This window comes from Pleurodeles waltl, chromosome 2_1 (genome assembly GCF_031143425.1).
Source record: "Pleurodeles waltl isolate 20211129_DDA chromosome 2_1, aPleWal1.hap1.20221129, whole genome shotgun sequence".
NCBI classification, from domain to species: Eukaryota; Metazoa; Chordata; class Amphibia; order Caudata; family Salamandridae; genus Pleurodeles; species Pleurodeles waltl.
In genome coordinates, this window is record NC_090438.1 from 769,685,903 (window position 1) to 769,698,327 (window position 12,425).

At 45.8% G+C, this 12,425-nt stretch overlaps 1 protein-coding gene across 1 annotated transcript in view; it reads left to right on the plus strand.

Annotated features, from left to right (window-relative positions):
• The first annotated feature begins 1,562 nt into the window (after nt 1-1,562).
• Nucleotides 1,563-12,425, plus strand: part of LOC138260237 (serpin B10-like) — a 328,540-nt gene continuing 317,677 nt past the window's right edge. The window contains exon 1 of the mRNA XM_069208540.1: nt 1,563-1,626. Within this exon, the coding sequence (XP_069064641.1) occupies nt 1,580-1,626 (47 nt within the window). The 5' untranslated portion in view covers nt 1,563-1,579. The remainder of the gene's footprint in view (nt 1,627-12,425) is intronic.

Sequence of the window (12,425 nt, forward strand, 5' to 3'; positions counted from 1 at the left end):
TAGTGATCACTGTGGACCAATATTATAAATAATGCATTAAATTAGTATGAAAGAGGAAACTGCTAGAATTCTGTTTGTATTAGCTGAAAGATGACTAGAGATTTAAGTAATGTTTTTAAAATGTAGCTCTAAATCCAGAAGTCATTTATAATTCCTGTGTTTAAAGTCTCAGTTTTGTGCAATTTTTGAAGATCGTCTAATTTATATTAGAACACTAAAATGTTGGGCACTGAAATGAAGGCATTGGTGGTGGCAGAGGACTAATGACAGCAGGCAAAGACCTTCTGTCCCTACTTTCCAATGTTTGTCTTTCTCATTCACAGGGACTTAGCTTGAAGGGGGTTGTTTGGGGTGTCACACCCCACCTTAAAAAAGGTATTATCTAGTTAATAGTTGGGTACAGGTGCTTTTACTCGGGTATGGCGAGGTGTCTGTCGGATTTTACCTGAGATTTCTACATGCAGACACGCACACACACACACACACACACACGCACGCACACACACACACACACACGCACACACACACTTGTCTCTGTTTTCAAGGTCTTAAAAACGCTGGTTATTGTACAAAACATTGTTTTAAGATACAACTAACAATCCACACTTTCCTCCCTTTCCACCGATCCTTAAGCCCACTCATGTCCTGCTTCTCATATAATTTAAATATTAAACATGATCTGCCAGCGTGATTGTAGGAAAATTGTAAGATCCCATCCCTCAATTTCACTGACCGAGCTACGCCCCTGCTCATTCACCCTGTTTAATTTAGAACATTACACACTCAGCGGGTGGGCTGCTGTTTTAGCAATGCAGCCCGTCTGCTTCACAACCTCTCTTTTGTTATGGACACTCGCCTCTGGTTCATGTCTATTACTTGTGTACAGGGCCTTTAACGACTGGTATAGCCCTCTGGAAGGGGCTCTCGAGCTGTAATACGAAACTAAGATGAGTCGCTTATAGGGGGAATAAAGCAGATACAAATACAGTGATATCACGTGTAGCGTTGTCCCTTTGAAACAAATCTGCCTTTCAGTTCGTTTATCGTTTTACCTACATGCTGTTTTTTTCAATACTGGGCAAAGAGACAGTTTCTCGTCGATAGGGTGGAGTATTTCGCTGCAGTGTTTCATGCTCTGTTTGGCAGCTGAAGTGAACAAAAGAGGGATTGTCTCCGTCAAGTAAAAGAAACAGGAAAGTAAGGTCAAGTTTTAGGCTTGAATCAGCTCATTTTTTTAGGAAAAAAACACGCTTTAGCATGACAGTGACATGCTTTGAACTCGGGTGTTAAATTATTTAATAGAGAAATTGATTCATTAGGGGTGTTGTCCTACTCAAACTATGTACAATTTAGCTTTCAGTGTGCTAAACGGAAAGCATCCTTCTGCCTTCAAGTGGGCACTTGCAGGCGGCGTATGTTCTGTGTGCGCGCTGCTTTAGGAATGTGAGATGCGGCTTGTGCCAAGATACATGAAGCAGCCAACCATGCTGAGGGTGGGACGGGAAAGATTATGAACAAGAAAAACCTCACCTAGAAAAAATAACTTATGTCTGTCTGTGATACATCAGTTGGAGAAAGGATGGAGGGAGCCAGTGCTTACTTTGTGTTGGTTGTTGGTTGCAGAAGGTGGGTGCTGGCAGCCATTTCTCTGGACCTGAACTTATTTTTCATCAGACTTTGACCAAGAGCAAGAGAGAGAAAGGCAGAGAAGGGAGAAAGAACAAGAAGATAGGAAAATAGTGACAACAATAAAAAGGGATGAATAAGAACCTGCGCAAGTGAGAACAACAGGCTGGAGGTGTAGGATGGTAGAAGAGAGAGGCATGAAATAGGCAGAGTTGGTATTCAGCAACTTCAGCATTCGGGGTTCCCAAAAAACTTTGTGGCAATGACCTTATGTTTTTTTAAAAACCAACAGAACAATGGACGAAACTGATCAAACATAGCCAAACGTAGACAATCATGAAGGAATATTTGAGAGATTGACTAGTTCTAAGATTAGAAATGAGGCAGCAAGGGGGTGGGGGGGGGGTCACCAGGACTGTAACACTTCAAAACAAATGTATCCACAATATTGGATACATGAAGAGCAATTTAGCAAAGGCGTTTCGGAGGAGTATGTGAAGTCGTCCACTTCAGGTACTCAGAATTAGCCTTGTGACTTGGTACCTTGGTCTGGAATCTAGAAGTTTATGACAAATGCTTTTCATGTATGCTAAGTGATTGTTAGAAATGGGGTTTTTGGTTGGCAGTTAGGTTGCCCTCTGTCCAAGCAAGAACCCTCACTCTAGTCAGGGTAAGTCACACACAATCCAAAATCAGCCTGTGCTCACCCTCCGGTAGCTTGGCACGAGCAGTCAGGCTTAACTTAGAAGGCAATGTGTAAAGCATTTGTGCAATAAATCATACAACACCATAGTATAACACCACAAAAATACACCACACAGTGTTTAGAAAAATATAGAATATTTATCTGGGTACTTGTAGGTCAAAACGATCAAAGTTGCAATACGAATTTGTAAAGATATCACTGAAAAGTGATATTAAGTGTCTTTAAGTCTTTTAAAAAGCAATAAAGTGTCTTTCAAGCACAGAGTACCTGGTTTCTGGTGGGAAATCTCCTCAGAGGGCCACAGGAGAAGAGATGCGTGGAAAAAGGGGTGTGTGCGTCGATTTCTCCTCAGCACACACAGACTTGCGTCGTTCTTTTCCACGCGGGGGAAGTCGGGCGTCGTTTTCCGGCGCGCAGACAGTCTCTTTTTGTGGATCGCGGGGATTACCAGATGTCCCGGGTCTGTGCGTGGATTCTCCTGCTTATTTTCCGGCTGCGCGTCGTTCTGCGGGGCTGCGCGTCGAAGTTTCGATCTCACGGTAGGCGTCGCGTCGATTTCTCCTTGGAAGTCGGGCGGCGTTGTCCTTGCGAGGCCGTGCGTCGAAATTTTGGTCTCACGGCAGGCGTCGCGTCGATTTCTCCTTGGAAGTCGGGCGGCGTTGTCCTTGCGAGGCCGTGCGTCAAAGTTTCGCACTCACGGTAGGCGTCGCGTCGATTTCTCCTTGGAAGTCGGGCGGCTTTGTCCTTGCGAGGTTGTGCGTCGAAGTCTCGATCGTCCCGAGGGCGTCGCGTTGATCAGCGTCGGTGTGCGGCGTTTTTCTCGCCGCGAAACAAGCTGTGCGTCGAAATTTTCGGCGCACGGATCGTCCAAGTGAAAGGAAGAAGTCTTTTTGGTCCTGAGACTTCAAGGAACAGGAGGCAAGCTCTATCCAAGCCCTTGGAGAGCACTTTCACAGCCAGACAAGAGTTCAGCAAGGCAGCAGGGCAACAGCAAGACAGCAGTCCTTTGTAGAAAGCAGACAGGTGAGTCCTTTGAGCAGCCAGGCAGTTCTTCTTGGCAGGATGTAGTTTCTGGTTCCGGTTTCTTCTCCAGCAAGTGTCTGATGAGGTAGGGCAGAGGCCCTGTTTTATACTAAGTTGTGCCTTTGAAGTGGGGGTGATTTCAAAGAGTCTCTAAGAAATGCACCAAGTTCCCTTTCAGCTCAATCCTGTCTGCCAGAGTCCCAGTAGGGGGTGTGGCAGTCCTTTGTGTGAGGGCAGGCCCTCCACCCTCCCAGCCCAGGAAGACCCATTCAAAATGCAGATGTATGCAAGTGAGGCTGAGTACCCTGTGTTTGGGGTGTGTCTGAGTGAATGCACAAGGAGCTGTCAACTAAACCTAGCCAGACGTGGATTGAAGGGCACAACAAGATTTTAGTGCAAAGAAATGCTCACTTTCTAAAAGTGGCATTTCTAGAATAGTAATATTAAATCCGACTTCACCAGTCAGCAGGATTTTGTATTACCATTCTGGCCATACTAAATATGACCTTCCTGCTCCTTTCAGATCAGCAGCTGCCACTTCAACAGTGTATGAGGGCAGCCCCAATGTTAGCCTATGAAGGGAGCAGGCCTCACAGTAGTGTAAAAACGAATTTAGGAGTTTTACACTACCAGGACATATAACTACACAGGTACATGTCCTGCCTTTTACCTACACAGCACCCTGCTCTAGGGGTTACCTAGGGCACACATTAGGGATGACTTATATGTAGAAAAAAAGGGGAGTTCTAGGCTTGGCAAGTACTTTTAAATGCCAAGTCGAAGTGGCAGTGAAACTGCACACACAGGCCTTGCAATGGCAGGCCTGAGACAAGGTTAAGGGGCTACTGAGGTGGGTGGCACAACCAGTGCTGCAGGCCCACTAGTAGCATTTAATCTACATGCCCCAGGCACATGTAGTGCACTCTACTAGGGACTTACAGGTAAATTAAATAGTCAATCATGGATAAACCAATCAATAGTACAATTTACACAGAGAGCATATGCACTTTAGCACTGGTTAGCAGTGGTAAAGTGCTCAGAGGTCAAAAGCCAACAACAACAGGTCAGAAAAAAATAGGAGGAAGGAGGCAAAAAGTTTGGGGATGTCCCTGTCAAAAAGCCAGGTCCAACAGTGATCATAAAAAAAAGTACGTCGCCAAAACAAAACATTATTTTCTGGTTAGTTTAAAGATTATGGTCCAATTGTCCAGGAGCCAATCAGTGTGTGTGGCAATGAGACCATTTGGCCTGGGTTCAAGTTCCAAGGGAGTCTCAAACTAAGGCAATGTCGTTGGCGTTTTATACGGGTAGAAAAGCAGGTGTTGTTATGGCTAGGGGTTTGAAAGCTGTGAGTAGAAGAAACTGTAATTTCATACATTAATGCATAAAAAGAGTCCATCCCTGTTACACCTGATATCCTGGCGTGGGATCCCCTGACTTTTTGCCTTCTGACTCCTGTTTTTCTGACCTCATTTTTGCTGGCTTTAGGATTCTGGGAACTTTATCACTGCTGATCAGTGCTAAAGTGCAGGTGCTTTCTGCTCTAAACTTTGTAATATTGACATATCCACAATTGGCATATTTAATTTACCTGTAAGTTCCTAGTAAAGTGCATTATTTGTGCCCAGGGCCCGTAAATTAAATGCTATTCAATTAATCAATCAATCATTTGTAGAGCGCTGCACTGTCACCCCTAGGGGTATGTGGTTGCTGGGGTGTGAGGTCTCAGTCAAAAAGCCATGTATTGAATTATTCTTGTAGTCTGCAAAGGGGGGTGGTGTTCGGAGGTGGAGGGGCAGGTCGTTCCAGGTCTTGGCAGCGATGTAGAAGAATGAGCGCCCCCGGTTGCTGCGGCTGCAGCAGAGTTAGGTAGTGTGAACAAGGGCTAGTGAGGAGGAACGTAAGTGTATTGCAGGTTGGTGGAAGTTCAGTTGGTGGTTGATGTAGGCCAATTCTTGATCTTGTAAAGCCTTGTATGTGTGAGTGAGGATCTTGAACTGGCATCTCTTCTGGATGGGGAGCCAGCGGAGGTTTCTGAAGTAGGGTGTGATGTGGGTCCTTTTGGGAAGGTCCACAATGAGTTGACCTGCTGCGTTCTATATTGTCTGGAGTCTTGAGGAGCTGGGGGTGACGCTGGTGTAGAGTGAATTGTGGTAGTTGAGCCAGCTGGCGATGAGGTCCTGGGTGATGGTTTTCCTGATGTTGACTAGGATGCACCTGAAAATTCTGCAGAGCATGTGAAGAGTGTGGAAGCAGGATGAGGCTACTCCGTTGATTTGTTGCTTCAGGGTCAATTCGCTCTCAAGGATTATACCAAGGTTGCATGCGTGGTCTGTTGGCATGGGAGTGGGTCCAAGTTCAGCTGGCCAACAGCTGAGGTCCCATCTGGATGCATTTTTCCCAAAAATCTGAACTTCCGTTTTGTCGGAGTTAAGTATGAGGTAGTTTGTTCTCATCCAGTTGGCGACTCCGGTCATGGCGTTGCAGAAGTTTGTTCTGGTGGCGGAGGGGTCTTCGGTGAGCAATAGCATGAGCTGTGTGTTATCTGCATAGGATATGATGTTGAGATTGTGGGATCTGACAATGTCGGCTAGTGGGATCATGTAGGTGTTGAACAATGTGGGACTTATGGATGATCCTTGGGGTACACGCATATGATGTTATTGGGTGTGGAGGCGGCGGGAGGCGACGGGATGCTCTGAGTACGTCCTGTAAGGAAGGAGGTGATCCATTTGAGAGCATTCTTTCGGATGCTGATGTTGTGGAGCCTGTTGATGAGGTTGTGGTGGAAGATGCTGTTGAATGCGGCTAAGAGGCCAAGGAGGATCAAGGCTGCAGTCTCCCTGCAATTGAGGAGTGTTCTGATGTAATCTGTGGCTGCAATGAATGCAGTCTCCTTGCTGTGGTTGGCACAGGATCTTGATTGTGAGATGTCAAGCAGGTTGTTTTGTTCCAAGTATTCTGTGAGCTGTTGATTGGTGGCCTTCTCGAGTACTTTACAGGGTAGGGGAGCTGAGAGATCGGTTGATAATTTTTTAGTTTGTTGAGTTCGACGGATGGTTTCTTTAGGAGAGGTCTGATTTCTGCATGTTTCCATTTGTCTGGGAAGACTGCCATGGCAACAGAGGTGTTGATGATGTTGGTGACTTCCGTGCTGATGTGGTTGGTTCCAAGGTTGAACAGGTGGTGGAGGCATGGGTCGGTTGATGGTCCGCAGTGGATGAAACACAGGATGGCCGAGGTAAATTGAGTGGTGAGCTGTGTCCATGTGGTAATCGAGCTGCTGCTGTGTGCTGATTAGTCAAGGCTGCTGAGTTTGGGGAATGTGGGTTGGGGGTCTAAGTTGTTGTAGATGGTGGCAATCTTGTTGTGAAAGTAGTCTGAGAGGGTATCACAGAGATCTTGAGAGGGGTGGATTGTGTTCTGTGGCTGCTGGGCTGGAGTATTCTTTCACAATTTTGAACAGTTCTTTAGTGCAGTTGACTGCTGTGTTGATGGGGGCTGTGATGGCTGCTCTCTTGGATTCCTTGATTTGCCCGTGGCAATCACTAAGAGCGCCTTTGTGGGTGGCTCTGTCTGAAGGGTTCTTGGTGAATTGCCATTGTTTTTCGAGTTTGTAGCAGGTGCACTTGGTGGTTCTGAGCTCTGGGGTATACCAGCTGGCTCGTCCTGTGGTTTTAGTGGATCTGGCCGGCTTCAGTGGGGCGACTCTGTTGGCGCATTCGGTGATTCAGGTGGAGAAGTTCTGGATGCCTGTTCTAGGTCTGATGAGGCCTTGAGTTTTGAGGTGCTGAGGGCTTGAGTCCACTGTGTCTCTGTCAATTTGCTCCCGCTACGATGGTTAGAGCTGTGGTGCTTGGTGATGGTCTGCTGTGCTCCAGAGATGGTAAAGTGCACAGTGGCGTGGTCAGACCATGTGAGTTCTGTGACGTGACTGAATTTGACTCTGTCGCTGGAGGTGAAGATGGGGTGGAGTGTGTGTCCTCCTTTGTGCATAGGTTCAGTGACCAATTGGGCAAGGCCAATGTTGCTCATTCTCTCTAGGAGAGTGATGGACCTGGTATTGTTGGGGTAGTCAATGTGGAGATTGAGGTTACTGAGTAGGATGTAGTGGTTGGAGTCGATGGTTCATGGTGCGATGATGTTGGGGATGGCGTCACAGAAGGCTCTGTGGAACCCCTGCGTGGCTGCTCTGCGGCCTTCACTAAGTAGGTCCTGTGGGGATGGAGGGGTGCTGGGTGGCGGGAGGTGTGAGAGGTGAAAAAGGTGGGAAGCGAGCGGGGGCGCAGGAAGCAATCAGAAAAAGAGGCCAAGCGGAGTGCAGAGTAAGGCGAGAATTAGAAACAATATGAGGCCCCCCACCAATATTTACAATTACACCAATCAAAGTGTATGTTGACTCAATTGAGTATAGTTAGAGAAAACAAATCATTCAAATTTACCACAGTTCCGCAATGTCCAATCCAGTCCAATGATTTATTGAATCAAATCTTCAAATCACTCAGCAACCCATCCATGGAAATACATTTCAAGCCAACACGTGTTTCGTCATGGGAAAATCTTTACATCCCAAACGACTTCTTCAGGGCTTATGTTTAAACAAAATCCAATGCAAACAGATAATCCTGTCCGTTTGTAACCATTGCCAATAATATGACACGATAACGCCGTCTATCGGATTGATCAACCTAATTTGCTTACGGATGGAAATTATATGAACTTTGAATTATCATTTATACTATTGGGCCATGAATTTAATACTTGGATAACCTTGATCGATGTGTCATATTGTGTCGATGTGCAAGATTCAGACCAGAGTAAGGCACAGAATCGACAGGAGACCTGTCGCGGGGGTGGGGGAGAACTGGTGTGAGGACCTACTCCCTAGGGCCTACCTTAGGGGTGGTCCTGCAACACTGATTGAGCCACTCACTTCAATAGTCCCATAAACATTTCTCAGGCCTGCCATTGCTGAGCTTGTGTGGGCGGGGTTTAAACTGTCATTTCGATCTGTCACTTAACTAACAATAGTCGTGGTGCACTCAAATTACATAGTGTTTGTTAGACTTTTCATCCTTGGCGTGGTCTCCCTTAACTTTTTGCCTCTGTTCCCCAGGTTATTGATGTGTGCTGGACTCTGAGTTTGCTGTTTTTATTACTCTGGGCACTTTACCACTGCTAACCAGTGCTAAAGTGCAAGAGCTCCTGTTTAAAATGTGTATGTAATTGGTTCTCCATGATTGGCATATTTGTTTTACTGTTAAGTCCGTAGTAAAGTGCACCAAAGGTGCCCAGGGCCTGTAAATCAAATGTTACTAGTGGGCCTGCAGCACTGGTTGTGCCACCCACACAAGTAACCCTGTAATCATGTCTCAGACCTGCCACTGTAGTGTCTGTGTGTGTCTTTTTACACTGTAAATTCGACTTGGCAAGTGTACCCACTTGCCAGGCCTAAACCTTCCCTTTTCTTACATGTAAGGCACCCCTAAGGTAGTCCCTAGGTAGACCCAAGGGCAGGGTGCAGTGTATGGATAAGGTAGGACATATGGTAATGTGGTGTATATGTCCTGACAGTGAAATACTGCCAATTTCGTTTTTCACTGTTGCAAGGCCTGTCTCTCTCATAGGATAATATGGGGGCTACCTTTGAATATGATTAAAGTGTAGATTCCCCCAGAGAGTAGATGGACATGTGGAGTTTGGGGTCCCTGAACTCACAATTTAAAAATACATATTTTAGTAAAGTTGGTTTTGAGATTGTGTGTTTGAAAATGACACTTTTAGAAAGTGAGCATTTTCTTGCTTAAACCATTCTGTGACTCTGCCTTGTTTGTGGATTCCCTGTCTGGGTCAGTTTGAAGTTGGGTTGTTTTTCACCTCACACTAGACAGTGACACAAAGGGAGCTGGGGTGTAGCCTGCATTTCCTAATTAGCCATCTCTGCTAGGAGGGAGGGGTGGAGTGGTCACTCTCATCTGAAAGGACTGTGCCTGCCTCTGACAATGCAGACTCCAACCCCCTGGTGTGTGTCTGAGGCCTTGCCTGGGCAAGGCAGGATTTCACAAGTAGGTGTGAATCCCCTTTGAAGAAAGGTGACTTCAAAGACTAAAATGGGTATAAGAAGGGCACCCAAATCTACAGACTTTAGAAACACTTCTGGAACCAAGAGGAACCTCTGCCTGGAGAAGAGCTGAATAGCTGAGGAAGAAGAGATGCCCTGCCTGTGACTGTGCTTTGTGGAGCTATCCTGCAGTTGCTGCTTCTGCCAGAGTAAGAGGGCAAAGACTGGACTTTGTGTGCCTTCCATCTTGAGAAGAAATCTCCAAGGGCTTGATCTAGAGCTTGCCTCCTGTTGTTTGAAGTCTCAGGGACAGCAAAGACTTCTCTCTGCCAGCACCTGGAGTCTCTGGAGAGACTCCTACTCTGCTCCGCAGCTGAGAAACGACGCTTGCAGGAAACGCGACTGGAAAATCGACGCACGGAGCAAGAGAAACGACGCGCAGCATCGCTGACGGAGGCTGGGAGATCACAACCTGCGCTGCGGGATTTTCGGATCATCGTGCGGCTGGATTTTTGACTCACACCTTCCCGTGCGGGGTTATTTTTGACGCACACCAGGTACATTTTCACTCTAGCAGCGCTAGTGTGTTTTCAAAACTACTTAAAGACTCTTTTTGATTTTTAATTGATAACTTGACTTGTGTATGGTGGATTTGTGTCGTTTTGGTATTGTTTTGTTTAGATAAATATTTCCTATTTTTTCTAAACCTGTGTTGTGTCATTTTGTAGTGTTTTCATTAAGTTACTGTGTGTGTTGGTACACATACTTTACACCTAGCACTCTGAAGTTAAGCCTACTGCTGTGCCAAGCTACCAAGGGGTTAAGCAGGGGTTAGCTGAGGGTTATTCTCTTTTACCCTGACTAGAGTGAGGGTCCTTGCTTGAACAGGGGGTAATCTGACTGTCAACCAAAGACCCCATTTCTAACAGTGTTAATAAAACCTTTATGCTTATTGGGACATTGTAAACAAACTTAGCATGTAGTGCCGAAATTAGCCCTGTCGGAGCTCATAAAACAATTTAGAATAGGCTACAACAACAAGATATACTAGTATCAGCATGCACAGCTGATGCCCAAACAGGCTTCAGAGTAAACATGAAATCATAAAAAATTATTTTAAGCCTAATGTCATTTCAAGTGTGATGTAACACTTGTACAACCCAACTGATCTACAAGCAATTTAATTCTCTTGGACTACTACAACTCTTGCCTCAAACTGTTGTTGCATTCCATGTTTATAAGTTATTGACTATCTGATTCCATTCCGATTGCCTTTGGTTTACTCTGAAGCCTGTTTGGGCATCAACCCTGCGTGCTGAGCCTAGTACATCTTATTGTTCTAGCCCATTCTAAAGTGTATCCACTTGGGAGGACTTTCCTATTTATAGCATATGTCCCACCCATAAGTTAGGCCCAAGTTAACCCCAAGGGCATAATGCAATGTATTTAAAGAGTTAGGCGTGTACTTTTAAGTTTAACATGTCCTCATAGTGAAAGACTATCAAATTTGTTTTTCACTACTGCGCGGCCTATCTCACCTATAGGTTAACATTGGGATTGTCTTAAAACATCTTTCAAGTGTAAATTCCAATTGGGAAAATATAGAGATATGGAGTTTGGTGGCTATGGACTCACAATTTAAAACCACAACTTATGCTGAAGTTGGGTTTTAAATTATAAGTCTGAAAATGCAAAGAAAGTTGGCATTTTCTTACTTTAACTATTCTGTGCCTCTGCCTGTGTTTGAGTACAAGCCTGAGGTGGATGACAGCTAGGCTTTTAGCATTCCCTCTAGACAGTCACACAAAAAAGGGAGCAGAGGTGTCACAGTTGCGTCCTGATGGCCCATCACCAGGATGATGGGTATTCCTGGGCTAGATGGATTGGGAGGAGCTGACACACCTGAATAGGGATGTGCCTCTCCCCACACAAAGGGCTGCATGACCACCTGTAGAGTGTCTTGAGCCTGGGAAGGAAGGGCAGGGAACTTGTGATCTTCAAACGCCCCTTTGAAGTCTCCCCCACTTCAGAGTCACATTTGGGTGTACGTACTGGACCCCAAACTATACCAAATCAGAACTCTGCTGTGAACCAAGGACATTCTGTCAGGAGGAAGATCTGCTGTGCTGCCAGGAGGGAGTGCCACTTTGCTAACCTCATTGCTGTGTTGGTCTGCTGATTGCTGTGCAGTAGGAAGGGCTGACACTTTGCCACCTGCTGTGCTGTGTTGGCCTGCTGCTTCTTGCTTGGGAGTGAGAAGGACTGGTCCTGCTCTATACATCATTGAACCCAAGTTTCTCCAAGGGCTTGTTGGCTTGCCCCCTGTTCTTGCAGTCTCAGGGATATCAAGACTGCCCTCACCTTTGCTTCTGCTGCTGGACTCTGCCTCCTGTGAGTCTTACCCTTGCCTGAGGTAGTCCCTTCAGTCCTCAGCCTCAGAAGTGGGTTCTACAACTGTTTTCTGCAAACTCTGGCAAATCAACCCGACTGCGTGAGAAAAGCCAATGCTTTGCTCCTCAACTATGATGCAGAGCTGATCCTTTGACACTGTTTGTAAGGCTCGATGATTACGCATCGATGATCCTTCAACACCATCTGTGGAGCTCGATGATGATGCAGCACCGATCCTTCGGCATCACATGCGAGGCTCATCTCCGATGCATAGACTCAACTGCGTGCAAAATAGCAATGCATTGTGCTCTCAACATCAATGCTTTGCTCAATACCAGGGACTTTTTTAGCAGACCTTGCATGGGTTCTATAGCCGGCCGGCCCTCCATCGCAATCAGCCTGAACTTTGGATTTGTACTTGTCCTTCGCGACCTCAAGTAACCTTTTGACCGCTAGTGAATTATAAGCAGTGTTTTTACATTTAATCTTTAAAAAATTCTCAACTTCTATTTATTGAATTTTTGTAGATCTGGTCTTATTTACTCAGATAAATATTATCTATTTTTCTAAACTGGTGTGGAGTCTTTATGTGGTGTTTTCACTGTGTTACTGCATTTT